The sequence below is a fragment of the Myodes glareolus genome, chromosome 9 (assembly GCF_982192425.1).
Source record: "Myodes glareolus chromosome 9, mMyoGla1.1, whole genome shotgun sequence".
In the NCBI taxonomy this organism is placed as follows: Eukaryota; Metazoa; Chordata; class Mammalia; order Rodentia; family Cricetidae; genus Myodes; species Myodes glareolus.
Genome location: NC_142034.1, coordinates 20,060,937 through 20,082,599, shown reverse-complemented (window position 1 = coordinate 20,082,599; position 21,663 = coordinate 20,060,937). Strand labels below are relative to the sequence as shown.

Here is a 21,663-nt window from a genome sequence, read left to right as displayed (position 1 = left end):
GCTATACATGTACCACTAAATCCTTAGATAAGTAAACTAAACATTGGCAACCAGAGTTTAAAAACTTAACACTAATTTTTAAAACCCACTCAACCTAAAGTCAAGATTTTAGTCAGGTAGAACAAAAAAGCAACTAATGGCTAATGAACAGTTGTACTTGGTACATAGGTACAACTGTATTAATGACAGCATTTTTTCAAATATATGATGTAGGCATTTTGTCTTTTGTCTAACTTATATTATCCCATGTTATTTATCACCTTCAAACTAAGATAAAGGTCATAAAAAGCCATATATCCTAAACCGTACCAACCAATTCTTATGATAGAACCTAAGATTGGACTACAGCTTTAGATTACATTTAGCTTTTCAAATATTTTAAGTGACTAAAATCATAATCATGGCCTGAACTTAAAAATCTTATAAAGTTCAGACTAAAAAAGTTGTTTGCAGTAAAGAAAAAATGTTTTATATTGTTCTCACCATAATTCAGATAACCAAATTACCTACCAATTCTAATTTTCTTAGAAAATGTTTTACTGTTGACCACCAGGATATATTATTGGTTGAAATAAATGAAAATAATTTATGAATCTTAGATTTTCATTGTAACACTGGCCTACTAAAACTGAATAACTGTATCATCCCACTAATAGATCCAGACTTCAGAAGATTGCTTAATGTATAATTTATGAGCATCTCTTTGAGTCTCATTTCACATTTTGCTGGTTTGTATCAAATATGCTCTATTATGAAACAAATAGCCTTAATTCCATACTCATAATAGCCCTTCATACAGGCATATTCCTAACACAAACCTGGGCAGACCTCCACAGTTATCAGCTGTTGCAGATTATTACCGCTCTTACTTATTTCAATGACTACAATTTTAGCTCCTGCAATGATCTGTAGACTCCCAAAGCTGTGTATTCCCAGCCACTTTCGAGTTGCATGCTGTAGCAAAACAGTCAGCACCTCTCAAGATATTGCTGCAGAGAAAGATTTTAATTCAGCAGAGGCTCTTTCCGTGTTAGAAAGCAACATTCCCCCTCAAAACAAAACAGCTTGAGATAGCCAGCCAGCCCTGTAAGTAAACATATCTTATCTGGTGGGCATCCAGATGATAGGAACTTTTGCCTTTGGACGAGAAGGAGCACTACCTACTTTGATATCAATCATGTAGAAGTTCTTTTAAAACTTCAAATTTTATTTCCAAATGATTAGGCAGCAGAAATAAAGCCCTTTGTTTTCTGGGTCCCACTTTTCTTTTCTTTTCTTTTCTTTTTTTGAGTTCAACTTCTATTTAACATAATGCATCCTACAAAGGTCTTCCTACTATTAAACTACCAATTCACAATTAAGGTGCATATTTATGGAAAAATATTTTATCATTAGAACTATAATTTAATATGATATATACGTCTCTGACCACACACTTATTTTTAAAAGATGCAGTCTGAGCACAATATCATTTGTTACTTTAAATGGAGAAGATTAACATTATTTAATAAACAAGACTTAAGCCAGTTCTACTCTTACTCACTGAGATTACTGGGCAGAGATTACACAAGCAGACTGTCTTGTCACAGTGCTTTGTTTATAAATACGACATGTCCAAGAAAAAAATCCTGGGCACTGTGAGGATCATTAGTTTCATGTCACAAAAAGAGTTTTAAAAAAATTTACAATGTGGACCTACACAGGATTTAAAAATACTAAAGGTCAATGATTTAAAAAAAAAAAAAATTCACTGAGTACAGTGAACCAGGCTACAGACTCAGGCTAACTAAACTTCCTGATATTGACAAGTCAAAGTACTCAACAGAAATAGTTTTTCCAAGTGCCTCACAGAATATATGCTGGGGAGTTATTACTAGTAATTTGTTCTTAAAACTCTGACACAAAAAATATTTTTAAATTAAAATGGAAAACTAAATTATTTTCTAGTACAAACTTTGCATTTTGCCTATGGATCTCATTATAAAATTCTTCCTGATGATAATCTCTGATACAGAACAAGGTCTATACATACCTTGGTGAGTTTTAACTTAGCAAAATGGGCGTGGCATTTTAATCTTATGTTAAAATATCAAACTGGACTTTCAGCACATTATCAGATACGAACTCTCCCTCTGCAGCATTATCACATGCGTCATCAATTACTGCCATGCCTAGTCTAGCATCATGCCAGCACATTAAGACAGAAAGTACTATATGCAGTGTTCACTGGACCAGAAAGACAGAAATAAGAAGGGGAGGTGGGGGAGAAAGAAACCCTAGAGAAGAAATTAAAAAAAGGCAGACCGTGCAATACAAACCAGATCATGGCTGCTTAGCTAATATGGGCCAACTGCTGTGGAAGAAAAATGTCGAACACCCCAAGTTGTGTAAATTTCTGTAAACATCTAAACACACACACAAACACACACAACACCAACCTAATTAGGAACATAAATATATGTTGATCCTTTACTGTTATAGCTTTGAAAACAAAAGCTAAATTGTCTATACTTTCTTAACTGCTTTGTTATCTCCCAGAAGGAAAGAAAGCTAGTGTTTCTCACAGGGAGGGGAATCTATCTTGACGGATATATTAGGACTCCCTTTTTGATCTTTTATCCATTCAAACTTTACCAATGCTTCAATGAAATCCTTTTAAGTATGTAAATGTAAGCATGAATTTTAAATGCTGATAATAACAAGTTTAGATACTTTAACAATGGATAGTTATTTAAAAATGTGTTCTTTTTTAAAAGCTCAAAACTTAAAACTTTTTTCTTATTTAAGAAACAGAGAAAATAAATCTCCGTGTTCTATGACTTGGTATTATTAACATCATAGACTAAGAGGTATAAGAAGACAAAAATAACTAGCTTGACCTGAAAAAAACAAAACAAAACACAAACAAAAACCACCAGATATTTCTTAAGTGACAGAGACCAAGCCCACCACGTCTCCCAGGGTCTAACAGTTTGCTATGTCTTAACTGCTTCCACTGCAGCACTTCACACGATTATTCTGCCCAGAAAAGATTAAAGGATCAAAATACATTTTACTCCTTTATTCAATTTACAAAAACACTACACCCAACTTTCTATCTTTAGCAAAGCTTAATATGGGTCAAAATGATATTTTTTTCCATTAAATCCTAACTTTTTTCTCTGTTTTACACTGATTTTCCAACGTTATTAAACCACATCCAAAACTCCACCTGATTACTGCAGAGCATGCAAGAAAATGGCTCTCAACTGCACTATTAGTTCTACCTAAGTTTAACTTCACTCACGTCAAGTGTCACACGAGCTCTACCTAACTAACTGGCTAAGACCCAAAATATGCACGGTCATCTTACCGATTCGATAGGCTTGTCGAGGGATGCTTGTTCAATCTCCAGGTGTCCTTCTTCATACTGATCAAAGTGATTACCCTGGAGGGGAAAAACCTGCAGTTATTTTTCAAAAGTAATCAATGGTAAAGTGACTGATAATCTAGCCAACTAACTACAAGTAAGTTTTAGTATTTTTCAGTAGAAAACCAAAACTGTACAACAAATTGAGACTCTTAAAAAAAATCTGTAAGGCTAATGAGATGGCTCCATACTGTAAAGACATATGTCACCAAGTCTGACCACCTAAGTTTAACCCTGGTACCCACATGGTGGAAAAGAACTTACTTTCAGCCAAGTTGTCCTCTGACAGCCACATGTGTGCCATGAAACAACACAAATCTCACATATTGCCAAATAAATAATTAAAAAAAAAACTTGCCACCAATGATGCAGTTCAGTGGTAGAGCTCTTAATCAGAACACATGCAGCCCTAGGTTCAATCATGGGGACAGGAGGTATGACTCACCCATAAAAACCATTCAGGATAGGAACGATGGCTCAGAAGATAAGTCTTGCTGCCCAAGTATGCAAGCCTGATACCCTGAGTTTTGACCCCAGAACACATGTAGAGGTGGATAGAGAGAAGAACTCCATAAAATCATACCCTGGCCTCCACATGTAAGCACATGTCATGAGCCTACACACGCAAACACAGACTCTTCAGCAGAATTTAGAGGTATAATTTGTTGCACAACTGATCAAACTGTGAAACTCCAAGACTGTGTTAATAAAATTAATCTTGGATCAGGGCAGAGTCAATGACTAGCTGACAAAAATTAGCCATAGAGAGTACGGAGAACCCAAGAAGATGGACAGAGAGATGCACAGGAAGCAGTAGGGAAGGACTTAGAAATTCTTGGGCCTTTCTGGTTTGGAATAGATAGAGAGACACTCTCTTGCTGGGTTCTGGCGGAAAAAGGTCAGCTGGTTGCTTCTCAGCTTCTCTGATCTTGTAGGTTCTCACCCCAACATCTGACTCCCAAGTCTCTATTGGTAAATAGAACAACTTAGATTAAAAACAATAATTCGCTGATAAAGAAGTTGCCTAGTGAGAAACCTTATCTCAAAAAAAAAAAAAAAAAAAAAAAAAAAAAAAAAAAAAAAAAAAAAAAAAAAAAGGTTGCCTAGTAGGCCTGGCACATGCCTTTGATCCCAGTACTTGGGAGGCAGACACAGGCAGATGTCTGAGTTTGAGGCCAGATTGAATTCCATGAGAGCAGGGCCACACAGAGACATCCTGTCTCAATCATACTTGCTGCCTACTATGCACAAGACCCTAAGTTTAACCACCTGCAGAAAAAACTTTAAGAGTCTATGTCTGGAGCTGGAGAGGTAGCTCAGTAGTTAAGAGCACTGACTGCCCCAGACCGTGGTGGCGGAGGCCTTTAATCCCAGCACTCAGGAGGCAGAAGCAGGCGAATCTCTGTGAATTTGAGACTAACCTGGTCTACAAACAGGATTCCAGGACAGCTAGGGCTGTTACACAAGAGACCCTGTCTTGAGAAAACAAAACAAAACAAAACACCAAAACAATTAACATTATAATCAAAGTCAGTAGATTCAAAGTCGGGTTTTTGGTTTTTTGTTTTGTTTTTTCTTTTTTGAGAGAAGGTCTTTCTATTTAGTCTTGGCTGGTCCTGAAACTCGATATATAAACCAGACTACCCTCCAACACACAAAGATCCTCCTGCCTCTATCTTTTGAGTGCTGGGTCTCTTATAGACATGAACCACCACGCCTACCCCCTCCATGCGGTTTTTATTCATTTAGTTTTTAGTAATTTTGTTAATTTTATTTACTATTTGTGTGTATATTTTTTCGCAAGCACTCACTTTCAGGTATGCTGTTGGGTGTGGGGGGGGGCAAGTACTTACGGACCTTGTGTGGAGGTCCAAGGATAACTGGAAGCTGGTTCTCTCCACTTTATTGTAGGTGTTGTAGACTATTTTAACTATGTAAAGATGTGCTACATTTCTTTATGCTGGGGAATATCACTTTAGCTGTGTAAAGATTTTTCTTCTGTTTATGCTGTATTTGTTTAATTATAAAAAGATACGTTGTTGTGTAGTGGCATTTGAATTGTATTTTAATGAGTAAAGACTGTCTAAAGATCTGAGAGTAAAACAGTCCCACTGATTAGCGTCTCCCCCCCCCCCCACAGGGTTTCTCTGTAGCTTTGGAGCCTGTCCTGGAACTAGCTCTTATAGACCAGGCTGGCTTTGAACTTACAGAGATCCGCCTGCTTCTGCCTCCCAAGTGTTGAAATTAAAGGCGTGAGCCACCACTGCCCGGCCCCACTGGTTAGTTTTACAGACCAGATTAAGGTAGGTAACACACCTTTAATCCCAGTAGCCACACTAGTTGTCATAGAAACTGGGTAGATGCATTCCTTTGTTGACAGTGGTGCACGCCTTTAATCCCAGCCCTAGACAGGAATATAAAATGGGAAAGATAGCTCTCAGACAAAGTCTCCTACTGAGATTCCTAAAGGCAGGATCGCCATTTTTGGATTGAGGTCAAGGTAAGAGTCAGTGGCTGGCTGTTTTACTTTTTGGATCTTCAGGTTGAACCCCAATTTCTGACCCTGAGCTTTTATTAATTGTGCTTCATTGTTGTTTTACCTTGCCTATTTAAGGTACCTGATTGGTCTAATAAAAAGCTGAACAGCCAATAGCTAGGCAGAAGAGGGACAGGCAGGACTGGCAGGCAGAATAAATAGGAGAAATCTCAGCTAGAGAGAAAAAGAGAAGAGACAGAGGGAGGTGCCTGGGGTTGACAGGCAGCTGCCAGCCAAGAGACAAAGTAGAACACACAAAAAGATAAAAAGCCCCGAGGCAAAAGATAGATAAACAGGTTAATTTAAGTTAAAAGAGTTAGTCAGAAGTGAGCCTAAACTGGGCCAAGCATTCAAAACTAATAGTAAGTCTCTGTGTCATGATTTGGGAGCTGGTTGGTGGCCCAAAAGAAAAAGCCTATAACTGTAGGTTCTGGGGAATCAAACTCAGGTCACCAGGCTTCCCAGCCAGCTCACTGGCTAAACCATAGCTGGCCCAGGTCTTAAGTTCCTGATGAATGATCATATCAATTATTAACAAGGCTGTAAACATCTCACTTTTTTCCATCTAGATGAGGTGTGAGCCAAGTTTAAATTGATTTTAATTTTGACATGCCTCTTAGTCTACCTTGAACTTGATTCTGATTAGTAAGTATATTACACAGATATCTCTGACTTTCCCTGCTCTCACCAACTAAAATTCCTTTATTTGCTTTTGGTTTTTTCAGACAGGGTTTCTCTGTGAAACAGCCCTATGTGTCCTGGAACTTGTTTTCTCAGGCTGGCCTCAAACTCATAGAGATGTGCCTGATTCTACATCCATAGTGCAGGGACTAAACACATACACCACCATGTCCGGCATGTTTGCTTCTTGAGACAGGGTCTCGGGTTGCCCACACTGTTATCAGATTCATTTTTGTTGTGATCCAGCTGCCCTTGCTCCCCGTAACCCGCAAGGGAACTTCCTTGTGGTCTGTAATTGACAAGGATGTTTGTGTTCTTTCTGGCCGGTGGGTCTCCACAGAAAGAGTAGAGGTATAAAAGGTTGCTGGGCAAAATAAATGTTGCTGTTCTTCCACCTGAAAAGGAGCCTCCGTGTCTCAATTCCGGCGCCTCCCCGCCAGTCTTGGCTATCCAGGCTGCGCTGGCCACAGCAATTTTAAGAACCTGAGGATGATACTGAACTTCTGATCTTCTTGTACCCATGTCTCAAGAGTTGAGGTCACTGACATACATTGCCACACCCAGCTTTATCTTTTCTACTTTATTAATCAACACTCCTTAGAGATTGAGCAAATTAAATACTGTTGCCCTACCTCACAGCTCAAATAATATACTTATCTATAAATTAAGGATGCTTTTTATTACTATTACATTTACAGTCATTCATGTGTGTGTGTGTGCACACATTTGTGTCACAGCACACATATGGAGGTCAGAGATCAACTTGTATGAGTTAGCTATTATTGACCCCAAATTGGACTTCTAAATTCAAGCCATGTAATGTCAGGTGTATAAGCATAGCTCACTTGAAAAGAATGCCAAATATACACAGAGCTCTGGATTCAATCTCCAACATCACAAAGACCAGGTGTGGTGGCATACACCAACAATCCCAGCATTTCGGAGGTGGAGGAAGGAGCATGAGAAATTCAAAGTCACCGTCAGCTCATAGCAAGTTCAAAGCTAGTCTGGGATATAGGAGACTCTCTCTCTCTATATATATATGAGGGGGGGGGGAAGGGAGGAAGGAAGAAGAAAGAAAAACAATGGAGAGGGCAGTGATTCCTGTAATCACATGGTAAAGGTGAGAACTGACTTTCACAACAAGCACACTGTGGCACTCACAGTCCACACTCATCCATACAAACATAATAATAAATCTCTCTCTCTCTCTCTCTCTCTTGGAAACAGTCTTATTATTAAAGCAGGCTGGCTCAGAATACAAAGATCCACCTGCCTTTGCTTCCTAAGAGCTAGGATTAATTTTATGTGCCACCACATCCCACTAAACCTCAAATTTTTAAAAGTGGCACAAGGCAGACACAACTGTACAAAAGAGTCGTATTTACTCTATGAACAAACACAATACTCCTTTGTCACCAAATAATAAGACTTTATTGCTGGCTTCTTTACATATTCCAAATAAATAAATTTTACTATTGAAAAAAATGTATCAAGAGGAAGAAAAAAAAAACTATCACTGAAAAAGAAAACCAGGCTGGCTGATGATAACACACTTTTAAACCTAGCACACATGAGTTCAAGGCCAGCATGATCTACAGAGCTAGTTCCAGGACAGCCTGAGCTACACAAAGAAACCCTATTTCAAAAAACATAAAGGAAACTGGGCATTTTAGATATTTTTCTTTTTATTAATTAATCAATTTTTCCCAGCCCGAGCATAGGGCATTCTGGATATTAATGGCATCATTTTTCATGGCAATTTTAAAGTTAACAGAAGCTGGGTGATGCTGCAGGCCTTTAATCCCAGCACTCAGGAAGCAGAGGCAGGTGATCTCTAAGTTTAGGGTCACCCTGGTCTATAAAGCAAGTTCCAGGACAGCCAGGGCCACACAAAGAAATCCTGCCTTGAAAAATCAAAAAGAAAAAGAAAACCAACCAAACAAAAAAAGCCCACTTGCCTTGAACACTTGAACAGTACTGCCTCAGTGTCCTACATAGTCAGACACCAAGGACACCAGCATGCCTCACATCCTTTACTTTCTTACTTTTCTTACTTTTAATGACTTCTAGGGACCCTTCAGCTGATTTTCCTTTGGTCACTATTGGTTTCATCCCTGAATCAAATCCTTTCCATCTCTCATACTTTGGGAATATGAATGGTAATGATCTAAATTTTAGTATCCCAAGGACAGTTGACATTTTTATAGCTTATGGCATTTCTTCCAATTGAAAGGGGGGGAAAAAGACAAAAACAAGAATAAAATCTATTATCTCTTGCACATTTGCATTAAAATAGCAACTTTATTTCATAGTACTAGACACATGCCCCCACACACATACACACAAAACCTGTTTCTGTGACCTGAATATCTTAAAACTATGAACCTCTTTTCAAGTAAACTCTTCTGAAAGTCCCATCCTGTTATCACAGATGGCATATAAAAGATTCCAAGGGTACAGCTCAATGGCAGAATACTAGTATAGCATGATCAACCCCGAGTTTTGATTCCCAATATAAGAGGAGGAAAAGAGAGAAACGGGGCCCTAAAAGGAACCCTATAAACATACTACATAAAAGTAACAGATGACTTTCTTACTGCTATTTACTTAACACTATGATCATGTAAACAGATTCTAGAAAAGTCCTTGAGCAAATGTTACATTTTTATAATGATCATTATGATATTTCCCCACCGTAGGCCAAGAAGGGCACCCAGGTTAGGTCTGCTCAGAAACACCAGGCTCCTTCACCTCTAAGGCCAGCACTAAGAAGGTGGAGGAGTGTCTAGGCCCTGCTCCTACCCTCTAGTACTGAATCAGCCAGGGCCAATGACAAAAGAATTTCCACGTTTTCTAATGGTCTCAGCAGTCTCAGTTCAACTAGCTAGCTACAGAATGAGAGGTACACAAATACCGGTCAAACTGAAATACAGACTACAGTGCCAGACTATGTTCAGTTCCTAGGAAAATCCACTGACAAGATGGCTCAGCAAGTAAAGGCTCTCATTGCTATGTGAATCTGATCCCTGAGACCAACCTAGTGGAGAGAACTTTCACAAATTGTTCTCTGACCTCCATACATGCAACATGGCACCTGGGTGCCCACACATATACACACACGCAAACAGATGTAATAAATGTAAACATAGGAAAAATAGCTTCCCCAAATAATAAATGCAGGCAAAATGCCCATACACATAAAGTAAAATAAATAAATGTTTTAAAGAAAACATCAGGAGGGGGCTGGAGAGATGGCTCAGTGGTTAAGAGCACTGGCTGCTCTTCCAGAGGTCCTGAGTTCAACTCCCAGCAACCACATGGTGGCTCACAACCATCTGTAATGAGATCTGGCGCCCTCTTCTGGCTTGCGGGCATACATGGAGGCAGAATGTTGTATACATAATAAATAAATCTTTAAAAAAAGAAAAAGAAAACATCAGGACATCATGGGCAGTTAGTAATAATTTCTTACATGGATTTTTTTAAATAAAAATTATTATTACCAAGTCTAATGGTGCATGCCTTTAATCCACCACTAGAGGTAGAGGCAGGCACATCTCAATGAGTTAGTTCCAGCCCAGTTGAGGCTACACAGTGAAACCCTACCTCTAAAAATCTCGAAAACAACTCAGTGGTCATGATGGTACACATCTTTAATCCCAGCACTTGGGGGGTGGGGCAGATCTCTGTAAGTTCAAGGCCAGCATGGTCTACTAAGTGAGATCAGGACAACCAGAGCTGTTACACAGAGAAACCCTGTCTCAAAGGGAACAACAAAAAAACAAAAAAGAAACAGTGTGAGCCAGATGTGGTGGCTCATGCCTGCTTGCAATCCCAATACCTGGGGAGAACTATGAGTTTCAGACAAGGACAGACTAAAAGGTAAGGCCCTGACTTAAAGAGGTATTTGTTTCTGTAGCTGAGCACACCTATGGTTATAATCTTTTTCATTAAACATCCAAGGCACATACCAAAAACCATCAGTCCTCTCGGATATAAACACTAAAGAGTGGGCTGGAGAGATGGCTCAGAGGTTAAGAGCATTGCCTGCTCTTCCAAAGGTCCTGAGTTCAACCCCCAGCAACCACATGGTGGCTCACAATCATCTCTAATGAGGTCTGGTGCCCTCTTCTGGCCTGCAGGTATACATGTAGACAGGATATTGTATACATAATAAATAAAAAAAAAACTAAAGAGTATTTCCTCACTAGCATCTAGATGCATCACCATTAAAAGCTGCACAACCACAAAATGCTAACCTTAACAGGACTTTACAGCTTCGTAGCAAGTACAGCTAAAACTTACTTTCATGAATCTGAAACCCAAAATATTATCTTATCATAAATTACATTATATATTTTTATTCGTTTGTGCAACACTTGAAACTGTGAACAAATGTCTTATTTAGTAAATGCAGAAAGAGGTGATGTCTCACTCAGAAACAGTGGTCAGATTCTAAAGGAGTCATTAAAGCTCTATTAGACAAACAAAAGTCAGTCTAGATCACAAAGGTTTCTAAAGATAAAATGTCATTTTGAAAAGCTACAAGTGTAACTCAGTTGCATTTCAGACCCCACCATTGTTCACCAAAAAAGCCAGGCCTAGTAGTGCAGGCCTGCAATCCCAGTAATTTGGAGGCTGGGGCAGGAGAACTGCAAATTCAAATAGGAGCCACCTAGACAACAGAGTAATTAAAGGCCAGCCTAGGAAATTTGGTAAGACCCCATATCAAAATAGAAAGTCAAATAAAGAGGGTTGGACATAGTGGTGAATGCTTATCATTTGTAACCCCAGTGCTCTGGTGGCAGAGGCAGGAAGACTACAAGTTCAAGGTCATACTGGGCTGCATAATGAATTTGAGTCCAGTCTGAGCTACCTAAGACCCTGGCCCTGATCTTGAGAGAGAAACAAACAAAACAACAAAAACCCTGCCAGGCGGTGGTAACACACACCTTTAATCCCAGCAGAGACAGGAGGGAGTTCGAGGCCGACTTTGTCTACAGAGTGAGTTCTAGGACAGGCTCCAAAGCTACAGAGAAACCCTGTGTCGAAAACCAAAACAAACAAACAAAAACCCTGCAATACTATAATGTATCTTTTATGACAGTGGAACTTATCATAGTCAGCAGTCTTCCTAGAAACCCTTGAAAGAAAAGATACATACCTAAACAGAACAGAACAACTGTAACTGTATCATCTGTCTAAAAGGTCACATTATTTGTATGACCTATAAATCTACCTTCCATAACTGATGATTCAATTACACTTGAGTAAAACATAAAATTCAGGCTAGAGATATGGTTCAGCTGGCAGTATTAGTCTTGTGTACACAAGGCCCAAGGTTCAATCAGGAACTTCAGTACAACTGGCATGGTGGTGCGTGTCTATAATCCCAGCATTTGTCAGGTAGAGAGGGAGTTCAATAAGTTCAATGAGACTCAGCTAATAAATTTAAAGTCAGCCTGGGCAATGTGATAAGCCCTTTAAAATAAACAAGTAAATACAGATGAATAATAAGTAGATAAAACCGCTAGTAGAAAAGATGATATTGAATTCAGGTTCAGGAGTAATGTCAGGCACAAGATGGTTCAGCAGGTAAAGCCTGATTACACAAATTCAATCCCAAAAATCCTCAGAAAGGTGGAAGGAAATGACTCTATAAAACTCTCTTAAGTAGCAATCTGATCTTTCTTCCATATATATGTACTGTGTCATGCCCATACACGTGCTCCCCCACACACCAATAAGTAATTAAAAAGCCAATCTAGGAGTTAGAGAGATGGCTTGGTAGTAAGAACATATAATTCTTGCAAATTTAGCTCCTAGCACCTAATGTGAGGCAGTTCAGAACTGCCTCTAACGCCACCTTCACAGGATCTGATGCCCTCTTCTGGCTCCCACAGGTGCTACACTCACAAACATAAACCTCTCACAAATAATTCACATATAGACATTTTTAAAAAAAAATAAAAATTGGGGGCTAGAGGGCTGGAGAGATGGCTCAGTGGTTAAGAACATTGCCTGCTCTTCCAAAGGTCCTGAGTTCAATTCCCAGCAACCACATGGTGGCTCACAACCACCTGTAATGAGGTCTGGTGCCCTCTTCTGGCCTGCAGACATACGCACAGACAGAATATTGTATACATAATAAATAAATAAATATTTTTAAAAAATTGGGGGCTAGAGGGATGGCTTAGATTTTAAGAGCCCTGGCTGCTCTTCCAGAGGTCCTGAGTTCAATTCCCAGCAACCACATGGTGGCTCACAACCATCTGTGGTGAGATTTAGTGCCCTCTTCTGGCATGCAGGCAGAACACAATATACATAATAAATCTTTTTAACAAAAAAAAAAGTCGTGCCAGGTGGTGGCTCATGCCTTTAATCCCAGTGCTCAGGAGGCAGAGGCAGGTAGATCTCTGTGAGTTTGAAGCCAGCCTGGTCTCATTATTTAGATGAAGTAATTACGGCATAGACAGTTCTGTAACTTGGTTAATACATTCTACATCATAGGGCTTGAATATAGATTGGCTTTTCCAATTTCTATATATTTGTTTGCTTTGTTTTGTTCTTTTTTGAGACAGGCTTTCTCTGTGTAGCTTTGGAGCCTGTCCTGGAACACTCTCTGTAGACCAGGCTGGCCTCAAACTCAAAGATCCACCTGTCTCTGCCTCCCAAGTGCTGGAACTAAAGGCGTGCACCACCACCGCCTGGCTTCTTCTTCTTTCTTTAGACAGGGTCTTGTTATGTATCCCTGGTTGATCTCAAACTCACAGTCTTCCTACCTCTTCCTCCTAAGTGGTAGACATAAAGTTTCACTGTTATGCTCAAATCCTTAAACCCTTCAAAGGAGGCTGCATTTACTCACAGAGCATCTATGTTTCATTCCCTCTTCAATGGCTTTAAACCAAAGGACATTACTGACAGTAGATCAATGTTTTTCTCTTTTATTAAAACATCTAGAGATAAATTTACTGACTATTCTCATTTTATTAGTAGTATGGTAGTAACAATAGTAACAAGGGTCAAATTCAGGGCCCATCACATATTAGGGAAGTACTCTACCACTGAGCTTAGTTTTCTGGGATTTTTTTGTCTTTTTTTTTCCGGGGGGGGGGGGGTTCAAGACAGAGTTTCTCTGTGTCCTGTAGACCAGGCTGGCCTCAAACTTAAGATCAATCTGCCTTTGTCCTTAAGTATTTTTTTTTAAGATTTTATTTATTACGTATACAGTGTTCTGCCCACATGTTTGCCTGCAGGCCAGAAGAGGGCATGAAATCTCATTACAGATGGTTGTGAGCCACCATGTGGTTGCTGGGAATTGAACTTAGGACCTCTGGAAGAACAGCCAGTGCTTTTAACTCCTGAGCCATCTCTCCAGCCCACCCTTAAGTATTTTTAAAGGATTTTTTTTTTAAAGAAATGATAGCATGATAATTTACGTAAGAGTTTGGGAATTTAACTCAGTAGCTGAATACCTGCTACACATATACATACATTATACACACAAACATAAATAAATAGATAAATAGTGATTAAAAAATAAAAAGAATTCTATTCATAAATTGGTGATTTAGCTCAGTGGGTGAAGTGCTTGCCTAAGTACCACACACAAAATCCTGGATGTGGAGCTGGAGAGATGGCTCAAAGGTTAAGAGCACTGGCTGCTCTTCTAGAGGTCCTGAGTTCAATTCCCAGCAACCATATGGTGGCTCACAACCATCTCTAGTGGGATCTGATGCCCTATTCTGGCATAAAGTTGTAAATGCAGATAGAACATTCATATACATAAAATAAATTTTGAAAATTAATTCTGGGTGTAGAAGAGAACACTCGTATTCCAGCACTGCTGAGGTAATCACAAATCATGGTCATTCTGGCTATATTGCAGATTTAAGGCTGTGTGGGATATGTAAGGCATGGCCTCAAAATTTTTTTCTTCAATTTCCAATATTCTCTATGCAAATGCTAAATTTTAAGTGGGTTATGTCAGAGCAAGTATAGAAAAGACATCTAAAAATGTATGTGGTAACAAAGAACTATGACATGTCTATTTTTGATTTTGAAAAAGGTTTTATTATATTTACTTCATGAGGGTATCAGCGGACAACTTTCAGGAGCCGATTTCTTTCCTTCCACTTGTGGATCTCAAGAATCTAACTCAGGTCGTGAGACTTGATGGCAAATGCCTTAGGTCCCTGAATCACCTCCATAGCTGCTATTTCTAAAACTTATTTTCAATTTCCTCTTCTTTTCTCAACCATTTAAAATCAGGTGTTTTGTGATTTTTTTAATTAAAATTTTTTAATTTATTAGTATTTTTTGTGTATATTATGTGAGAGGACACACACATTGGGTTCAGAAAACATCTTCTTGGAGTCAGTCTCTCCTTCCACCTTTCAGGGATCAAACTGAGGTTGTCAGGCCTGTGGGGCAAGGGTTTTTTTTTTTTTACCCTCCTGAGCCATCTCATTGGCCCAAATATTAGATTTTCTATTAACTCAACTAAAGCATCAAACAGGGTTCCCACTTAGTTTCTAAACGACAGCACTCACATCCTGATATCCAGTTCTCAAAATCTTCACTCGAAATCCTGTTTGAGCCTGCTGAAATAGTTGAGGGCCATTTTTTCCTCAAAACTTTAACTATCCGCACTGTCTGGTTTCAATTTTATTAGGTCACCTTGAATTCCCTGAAAAGCATCCAAAGGTTTTCATCATCAGTATGTATGTCTCTTTAATAAAATTTATTAATAAGCTCATGCACTCTGCACCTGCTTTATAGGGTTTGCTATTTAAAACAGACAAAAAATGGTTACTCAAACTTCTGTGGACCTGCGACGCATTCTAAAAACCCCTTGAGAGCTGTGTGCGGCGGCCTACACAGCAGGCACATGACCACAAGGGTTTTTCATCAACCCCCCAATTCCTTACTGCTGCAAAACTTCTCATGGCGTTCTACGCACAGGACTGTCAAGTAGTGTTGACTTAAAACTGTTCAACTGTTTTGTCTATTTACCAACCCAAGCATCTCCAAGAATTCAAACCCTTCAAACTGCCTTCTGACACAAAGCTACAGTATCTCCGTGTTGCTTTGAATAATTTAAAAAAAAAAGAGAGAGAGGAAGAAAAACTTGAGTTCTGAGGCTTATCCCTTGACCCAAATTGCTGTTGCCAGGAGATGCGGTAGTAATGCAGCGATTTGCGACTCTGAGGATGTATTTTACCTAGAACAGCCAAAGGCTACTAAATCCTTTATAGTTCCAGTTATTTCTGCAGTAACAATTTCAACAGCTAAAAGACGAATTATTCTGATTCAGCCATGGTTCTCCCCGCCCCCAAGGCCTGCCTTCGCAAGGACATCCTTTCTAGATCAACATTAGCAGATGAGGAAAGAAAACTCAAGGTTTAGGCACGCTTAGGAAGACCATTATAATACGCCTCAGAAACCATGGTAGGATGCGAAGTTAAGTTTATACCAGTCCACAGTCCTAATATCTTACTGTTTCCCAAGCCCAATTAACGGCCTGAAAACAACAGCCGTATTTATGCCCAGAGAAAGCTCAATGCTCGCCTAAACAAAAAGGCGTCTGATAAGTACGGGTATGCTTTTCCAGGGCGAGGACATGTTAGATAGACGACAAAGGGTTTGTTTATCACAATGAGGAAAAAAGGAGAGAAAATTCCCAAGACGATCTGGGCGAGCAAAAGTCAAGGGTTCGGAAGCCCTGGCCTGGAAACCACTGGCCCCAAGCCTTCCCCAGCCCAGCCCTGTCCCGAGGGCCAGCCCTGCGCCTGCACAGGCCCCCGAGCCAAGCAAAGCTCAGCCCCAACAAAGCACCCAGCCAGGGAGCCCAAAGCCAGGGCCAACTAGGAGGAAGCCCGCGCGGAAGGGGCGAAGCGAATGGGGGCGAAGCCGGAGACGCGGCCTCATCTCGGGCTCGGAGGCCCCTGGAGAAACCAGCAGCGGACAAGGGAGCCGGTGTGCAAGGCGGAGCAGAGCGCAGAGGGTCGGAGAGCCGAGAGGCCGGGAGAAAGGCAGCCCCGGGCTCGCCGCGAGCCCTGCGGGAGTCCTCGGCGACGCCCGTGTTTACCTGAAAGTCTCTGTCCTCGTTGAAGCGGGAGAAGCGGTCCGCCATTTTGCCGCCTTCACTCCTCCTCAGGACGACGCTCTCCGGTTCGCTCCTTCCCTCCCGCGACACCCGCCCCCTCCCTGCTTCCACGCCTCCTCCCACGCCCACCGGGCGCGCGCAGCTGGCGGAGGGGGGGGGGGCGTTGGGAAGGAGGGAGGGAGCAAGAACGCGTCCTGACGGGAATTCCGAAGGCGCAAGCGCTCTGCGGGCCCGGAGGCGGAACCTTCGCTCAGCGCCTGGCTTCGCGCCGCGCACTGCCCGGAGCGACCCTGTCGGGCCGCGCATGCGCACTTGCGCCGTAGCGCCCCAAGCGCTTCCGGAGGTAAAGATCAGCAGGGCAGGGCGTGTGGGCTTTGGGGATTGTCTTCTGGCTCATTTACTGGTGTTTAATTCTTTCTTTCTTCTGCTTTTGTTTCTGGTCAAGCCCATCCTGTATTTGGCAAATAATCGTATACAGTAGCATGAGATAGGACTTTAGAGAGCCAGAGTACTTGTTTTTTTGTCGGTTTTTGGACAGTATTTCATGTATAGCCAAGGCTGGACTCCAGCTCACCAGGTAGCCGAGACTCGACTCCCAAGTCCAAAGAGAGTACTTTTTAAATTGACACATAATAGGCTTACTTGAGAGGTAGAAAAACAAAATCTCTCTTCTCATTGGGCTTCCATTCGAGGCAGGAAGTCAGATAACTAGTAAAGTGGCGTAATAGTTGTAAATATTAGCGAGTGTCGAAGGCTAAAAGTAGGGACAGCCACTATTGAGGCTGAGAAAGATCTGGAGTTCAAACTCATCCTTGGCTACTTAGGGAGTTCGAAGCTAGCCTGGGCTAAACAAGACATTGCCTCAACAAAATCTAAGTGATGGCCGGGCGGCGATGGCACATACCTTTAATCTCAGCACTCGGGAGGCAGAGGCAGGTAGATTTCTGTGAGTTTGAAGCCAGCCTGGTCTACAGAGCGAGTTCCAGGATAGGTTCCAAAGCTACACAGAGAAACCCTATCTCGAAAAACAAACAAACACACACACACAAAAAAATCTAAAGGAAACAGCGGGGTAGGGGGAGCTCTAATGGAAAGGACAACCTATCTTAATACTGCATATAAATCAAGGCATAACAAGGGATTCTCAACATTGCAGAAAAGAGACTATTATACATGTCTACAAAGAGCTTGACTTTTTTTCTTATTTTTCCTTCCATATGTGTTTGAGGCTCATGTATGAGTTGTTGAATCCCCTGAAACTAGAGTTATAGACAGTTATGAGCTACCGTGTGGGTGCTGGAAATGAACACAGGTCCTCTGCAAGAGGAAGTGCTTTTAACTATTTAGCCATCTCTCCAGCTCCTATTTTCTTAATATTCTCCTGGAGGGAGGGGGCTTATTTAATTTTATTAGACTTATTCATTTTACTTTATGTGTGACTGTTCTGTCTGCATGTATGTATATATGTGTACTTTGTATGCTCTTGGTGTCTAGGGAAGTCAAAAGAGGGCATCAGGTTTCCTGAAACTGGAGTTACAGTTAGTTAATTGTGAACTACCATAAGGGTGCTGGGATTTGAACCCTGGTTTTCTATAAAGGCAAGTGCTTTTAACAACTGAGCCATCTCTCCAACTCCAGCTCCCTTATTTTTTAAGTCCCAGTCTCTCATTAAACCTGGAGCTTTCCCTGGTCTGGCTATCAGGCCTCAAGGGCCTGCACTTGGTGCCAGGGAAGGTGCAGCTGTGGGCAAAATTGAACATACAAGGACTAGGCCCAGGCCAGTCTAGAGAGCAGTTGGATCCTAAGTCATTTTCTCAGTCCAGACAGCAGCTGGAGGCTTTCTCTGGCAATGCTAACCAGATCCTGGACCTTAACATGCCAGCCGAACCAAGAAGGAGCTAACTTGCTGAGAGGAGAGGAGCTGGTGAAGAGCCAACTGTCTTAGTCACTGTTCTGTTGCTGGGAAGAGACACCACAGCCAAGGCAGTTTTTAGAACGTGTTTAATGGAGGAGGGGGAGCTGGCTTACAGTTTCAAAAGTTTAGTCCATTATCATCAGGGCAGGGAGCATGGCAGTATCCAGGTATGCACTGGAACAGTAGCTGAGAGCTACATCCTGATCCACAGCCAGAGAGAGAAACTGAGATTGACTCTGGGCCAGCCCATGGCATGGATTTTTGAAACCTCAAAGCCACCCTCAGTGACACATTCCCTCTGACAAGGCCACACCTCCTAATCCTTCTAATCTTTTCAAACAGTTCCACTCACTGTGGACTAAGTGTACAAATATATGAGCCTATGGGGACCATTTTTATTCAAACCACCACACCAATATTCTAGTCAGAGAGTCAGATTTCCCCCCAGCAAACCAAATGACCCTTTCCTGAGAAACTGACTTCCAGAAGCAAAGTCTTCTTGGGATGGTGAGGGTAGCACCCCAACATAAAGATCTTGTTCCTGTCCAAATACCCCATGGAAAAGTCCATCATTCTGGAAAACCATTCAGAATGAATATTCAAAGACTAAGAAGAAATCTTGGAGGCCGGAGAGATGGTTCAGCAGTAAAGGACATTTTCTGATCTTACAGAGGAGCCCAGGTTTGGTTCCCGGCACTCCCATGGCATCTCAGCACCACATAGCTTGTATTTCCAGTCCCAGGGGATCTCGTGCCCTCTTCTGGCCTCCATAGGCACTGCAGCCTTGCTGTACACATTGCATGACTTTCTTCCTCAGGAGACATGAATAATCATCTACTTACCCCAGATAAAGAACTGAGTACAGACTAAAGTACAGATAGTGTCAAAGTCCAACTCAGTGAACACATGAGTTTTATTGGGATTACTTACAAGAATGTAGGTGACAGGTTACTTACAGAAGGAGAAATGACTCAAAGACAGTTGCACCCTCAAAGCCCACCCAACAAGGGTGACAGCTCACTCAAGGTGGGGGCCTGGAGCACTTTGCACAACTGGCCTGCAGCGCGGCTTGTCCCTACTTCTTCCAAGTGGCTTACCATGTCTGAACCTCTTCTAGGTAGCTGACCCAGCCTTAGCATATGCCTCATTGGCAAGTCCTGACTGCTTGTATATGCTTGGGGAGGGAGAAGTCCTGTGAATCTCATTAGTTTCAGGAACTTCCTGAAGCTTTTCAGTTGTTTACTCCGGAACTGAGTTTCTCTGCAGGACTGAAGGTTTTATCCTAGAGGAACATGCTACCCAGCAGTATGCAGATATACATGCTTGCAAACATTCATAACATAAAATCAAAGTAAATAATGAGAGAGAGAGAGAGAGAGAGAGAGAGAGAGAGAGATGATGTAGAAGAGTCTTCTATCTATCTGTTGCTTTCATTGGTTAATTAATAAAGAAAACTGCTTGGCCTGATAAGTCAGAACATAGGTAGGTGGGGAAGACAGAACAGAATTGTGGGAGAAAGAAAGCAGAGGCGGAACTGCCATGAAGCTTTGGCCCGAGATAGACAAGGGTTAGAATCTTCCCGGTAAGCCACCACTTCGTGGTGCTACACAGATATTAGAAATGGGTTAGATCAATATGTGGTAGTTAGCCAATAAGGGACTAGAGATAATGGGCCAGGCAGTGTTTAAATGAATACAATTTGTGTGTTGTTATTTCGGGTGTAAAGCTAGCCGTGTGGGAGCCGGGTGGGATGAAAAGCGGGCCTGCTTGCTTCCTCACTACAGAGAGAGAGAGAGGGAGAGAGAGAGAGAGAATGCTTGGAAATTAAAACATTTTATTTTATTCTGGCCAGGCAGTGGTGCCGTACACCTTTAATCCCAATAATCAGGAGGCAGAGACAGATGGATCTCCTTGAGTTCAAGGCCAGTAAATGGTCTACAGAGTGAGTTTCAGGACAGTCTCCAAAGCTACTAAGAAATCTTGAAAAAAACAAAAGAAAACAACCATTTTATTCTGTTGACTTTGGTTATCTTTCCTAATGTTAATGCTTTTGTTTTGTAATAGGGTCTCCTGTAGCCTAGTTTGATATCAAATTCACTATGTAAGTGAGGATGACCTTGAATTCCCGGTGTCATCCCCCACCCTCCTCAATTGGATTACAGGCATGCAGCACCATGCATGTCTGACCTGACAGTGACATTTTATTTTAAAGATTTATTTACTTTTATTTTATGTGTGGGGGTGCTTTGCCTGAATGTATGTCTCTGCACCGTGTTCGTGTCTGGTGCCAGAGGAGGCCAGATGAAGGCGTCAGATACCATGGACCTGAATCTGCAGACAGCTGTGAGTCTCTCTGTGGGGGCTGGAAATTAAATCCGGAATTCTCTGCAAGAGGAGGGAGCCAGTGCTCTTAACTAATGAGCCATCTCTCAATCCCCCGTTTTTGAGATATCCCCCGTCTTCTATATGCCAAGCTAGCCTCCCACTCATTATGTAGTGAGTTTATATTGAACCTCTGATTTTCTTGCCCCAGATCTGGGAATACGGGCATGCTCTACCACAACTGTTTTGCTTGGAATCAAACCTGAGCCTTCATGATGCTGGCAAGCACTCTACTGATTGAGCTACACACCACGCCCCTCAACTACCTTTCACTTGATGTTTTTTGTCATTCCCTGATGGTCCTTGTATGAATCATTTACTATATCAAAGCTAACAAAGGATTACAGTGTTGTGGAATATTTAACCATGTAAAGATACGCTACATTTGTTTGTGCTGGGAATATTACCTTAGCTATGTGAAGGTGTGCTACATTTCCTTCTGCTGCATTCGTTAACAATGCAAAGGTGTGTTGCCTTTGTTTAACTACGTCAAGATGTGTTGCTGTGTCACCTTGCCTGCCTAAGGCACCCGAATGATCTAATAAAAAGCTGAATGAATGGCCAATAGGTAGGCAGGAGAAGGACAGGAGGAGCAGGCGGGCAGAGACAGTAAGTAGAAATCTAGGCTC

At 41.4% G+C, this 21,663-nt stretch overlaps 1 protein-coding gene across 6 annotated transcripts in view; it reads right to left on the bottom strand.

Moving 5' to 3' along the window:
• Window positions 1-16,960, bottom strand: part of Gpatch8 (G-patch domain containing 8) — a 74,660-nt gene extending 57,700 nt beyond the window's left edge. For 2 of the 6 annotated variants that reach the window (XM_087909922.1, XM_048445820.3), the window contains exons 1-2: window positions 16,720-16,779; window positions 3,353-3,427 (exon numbers count right to left, since the gene is read on the bottom strand). Coding sequence is in view for 1 of the 6 variants with exons in the window: in XM_048445818.3 (XP_048301775.2) it covers window positions 3,353-3,427; window positions 16,720-16,764 (120 nt within the window). In the remaining 5 variants the exon portion in view is untranslated. Of the gene's footprint in view, window positions 1-2,318; window positions 2,354-3,352; window positions 3,428-16,719 lie in introns of those variants that run through there. The other 4 variants (XM_085695857.2, XM_085695854.2, XM_048445818.3 and 1 more) reach the window with 3 other exon arrangements.
• Window positions 16,961-21,663: the final 4,703 nt, after the last annotated feature.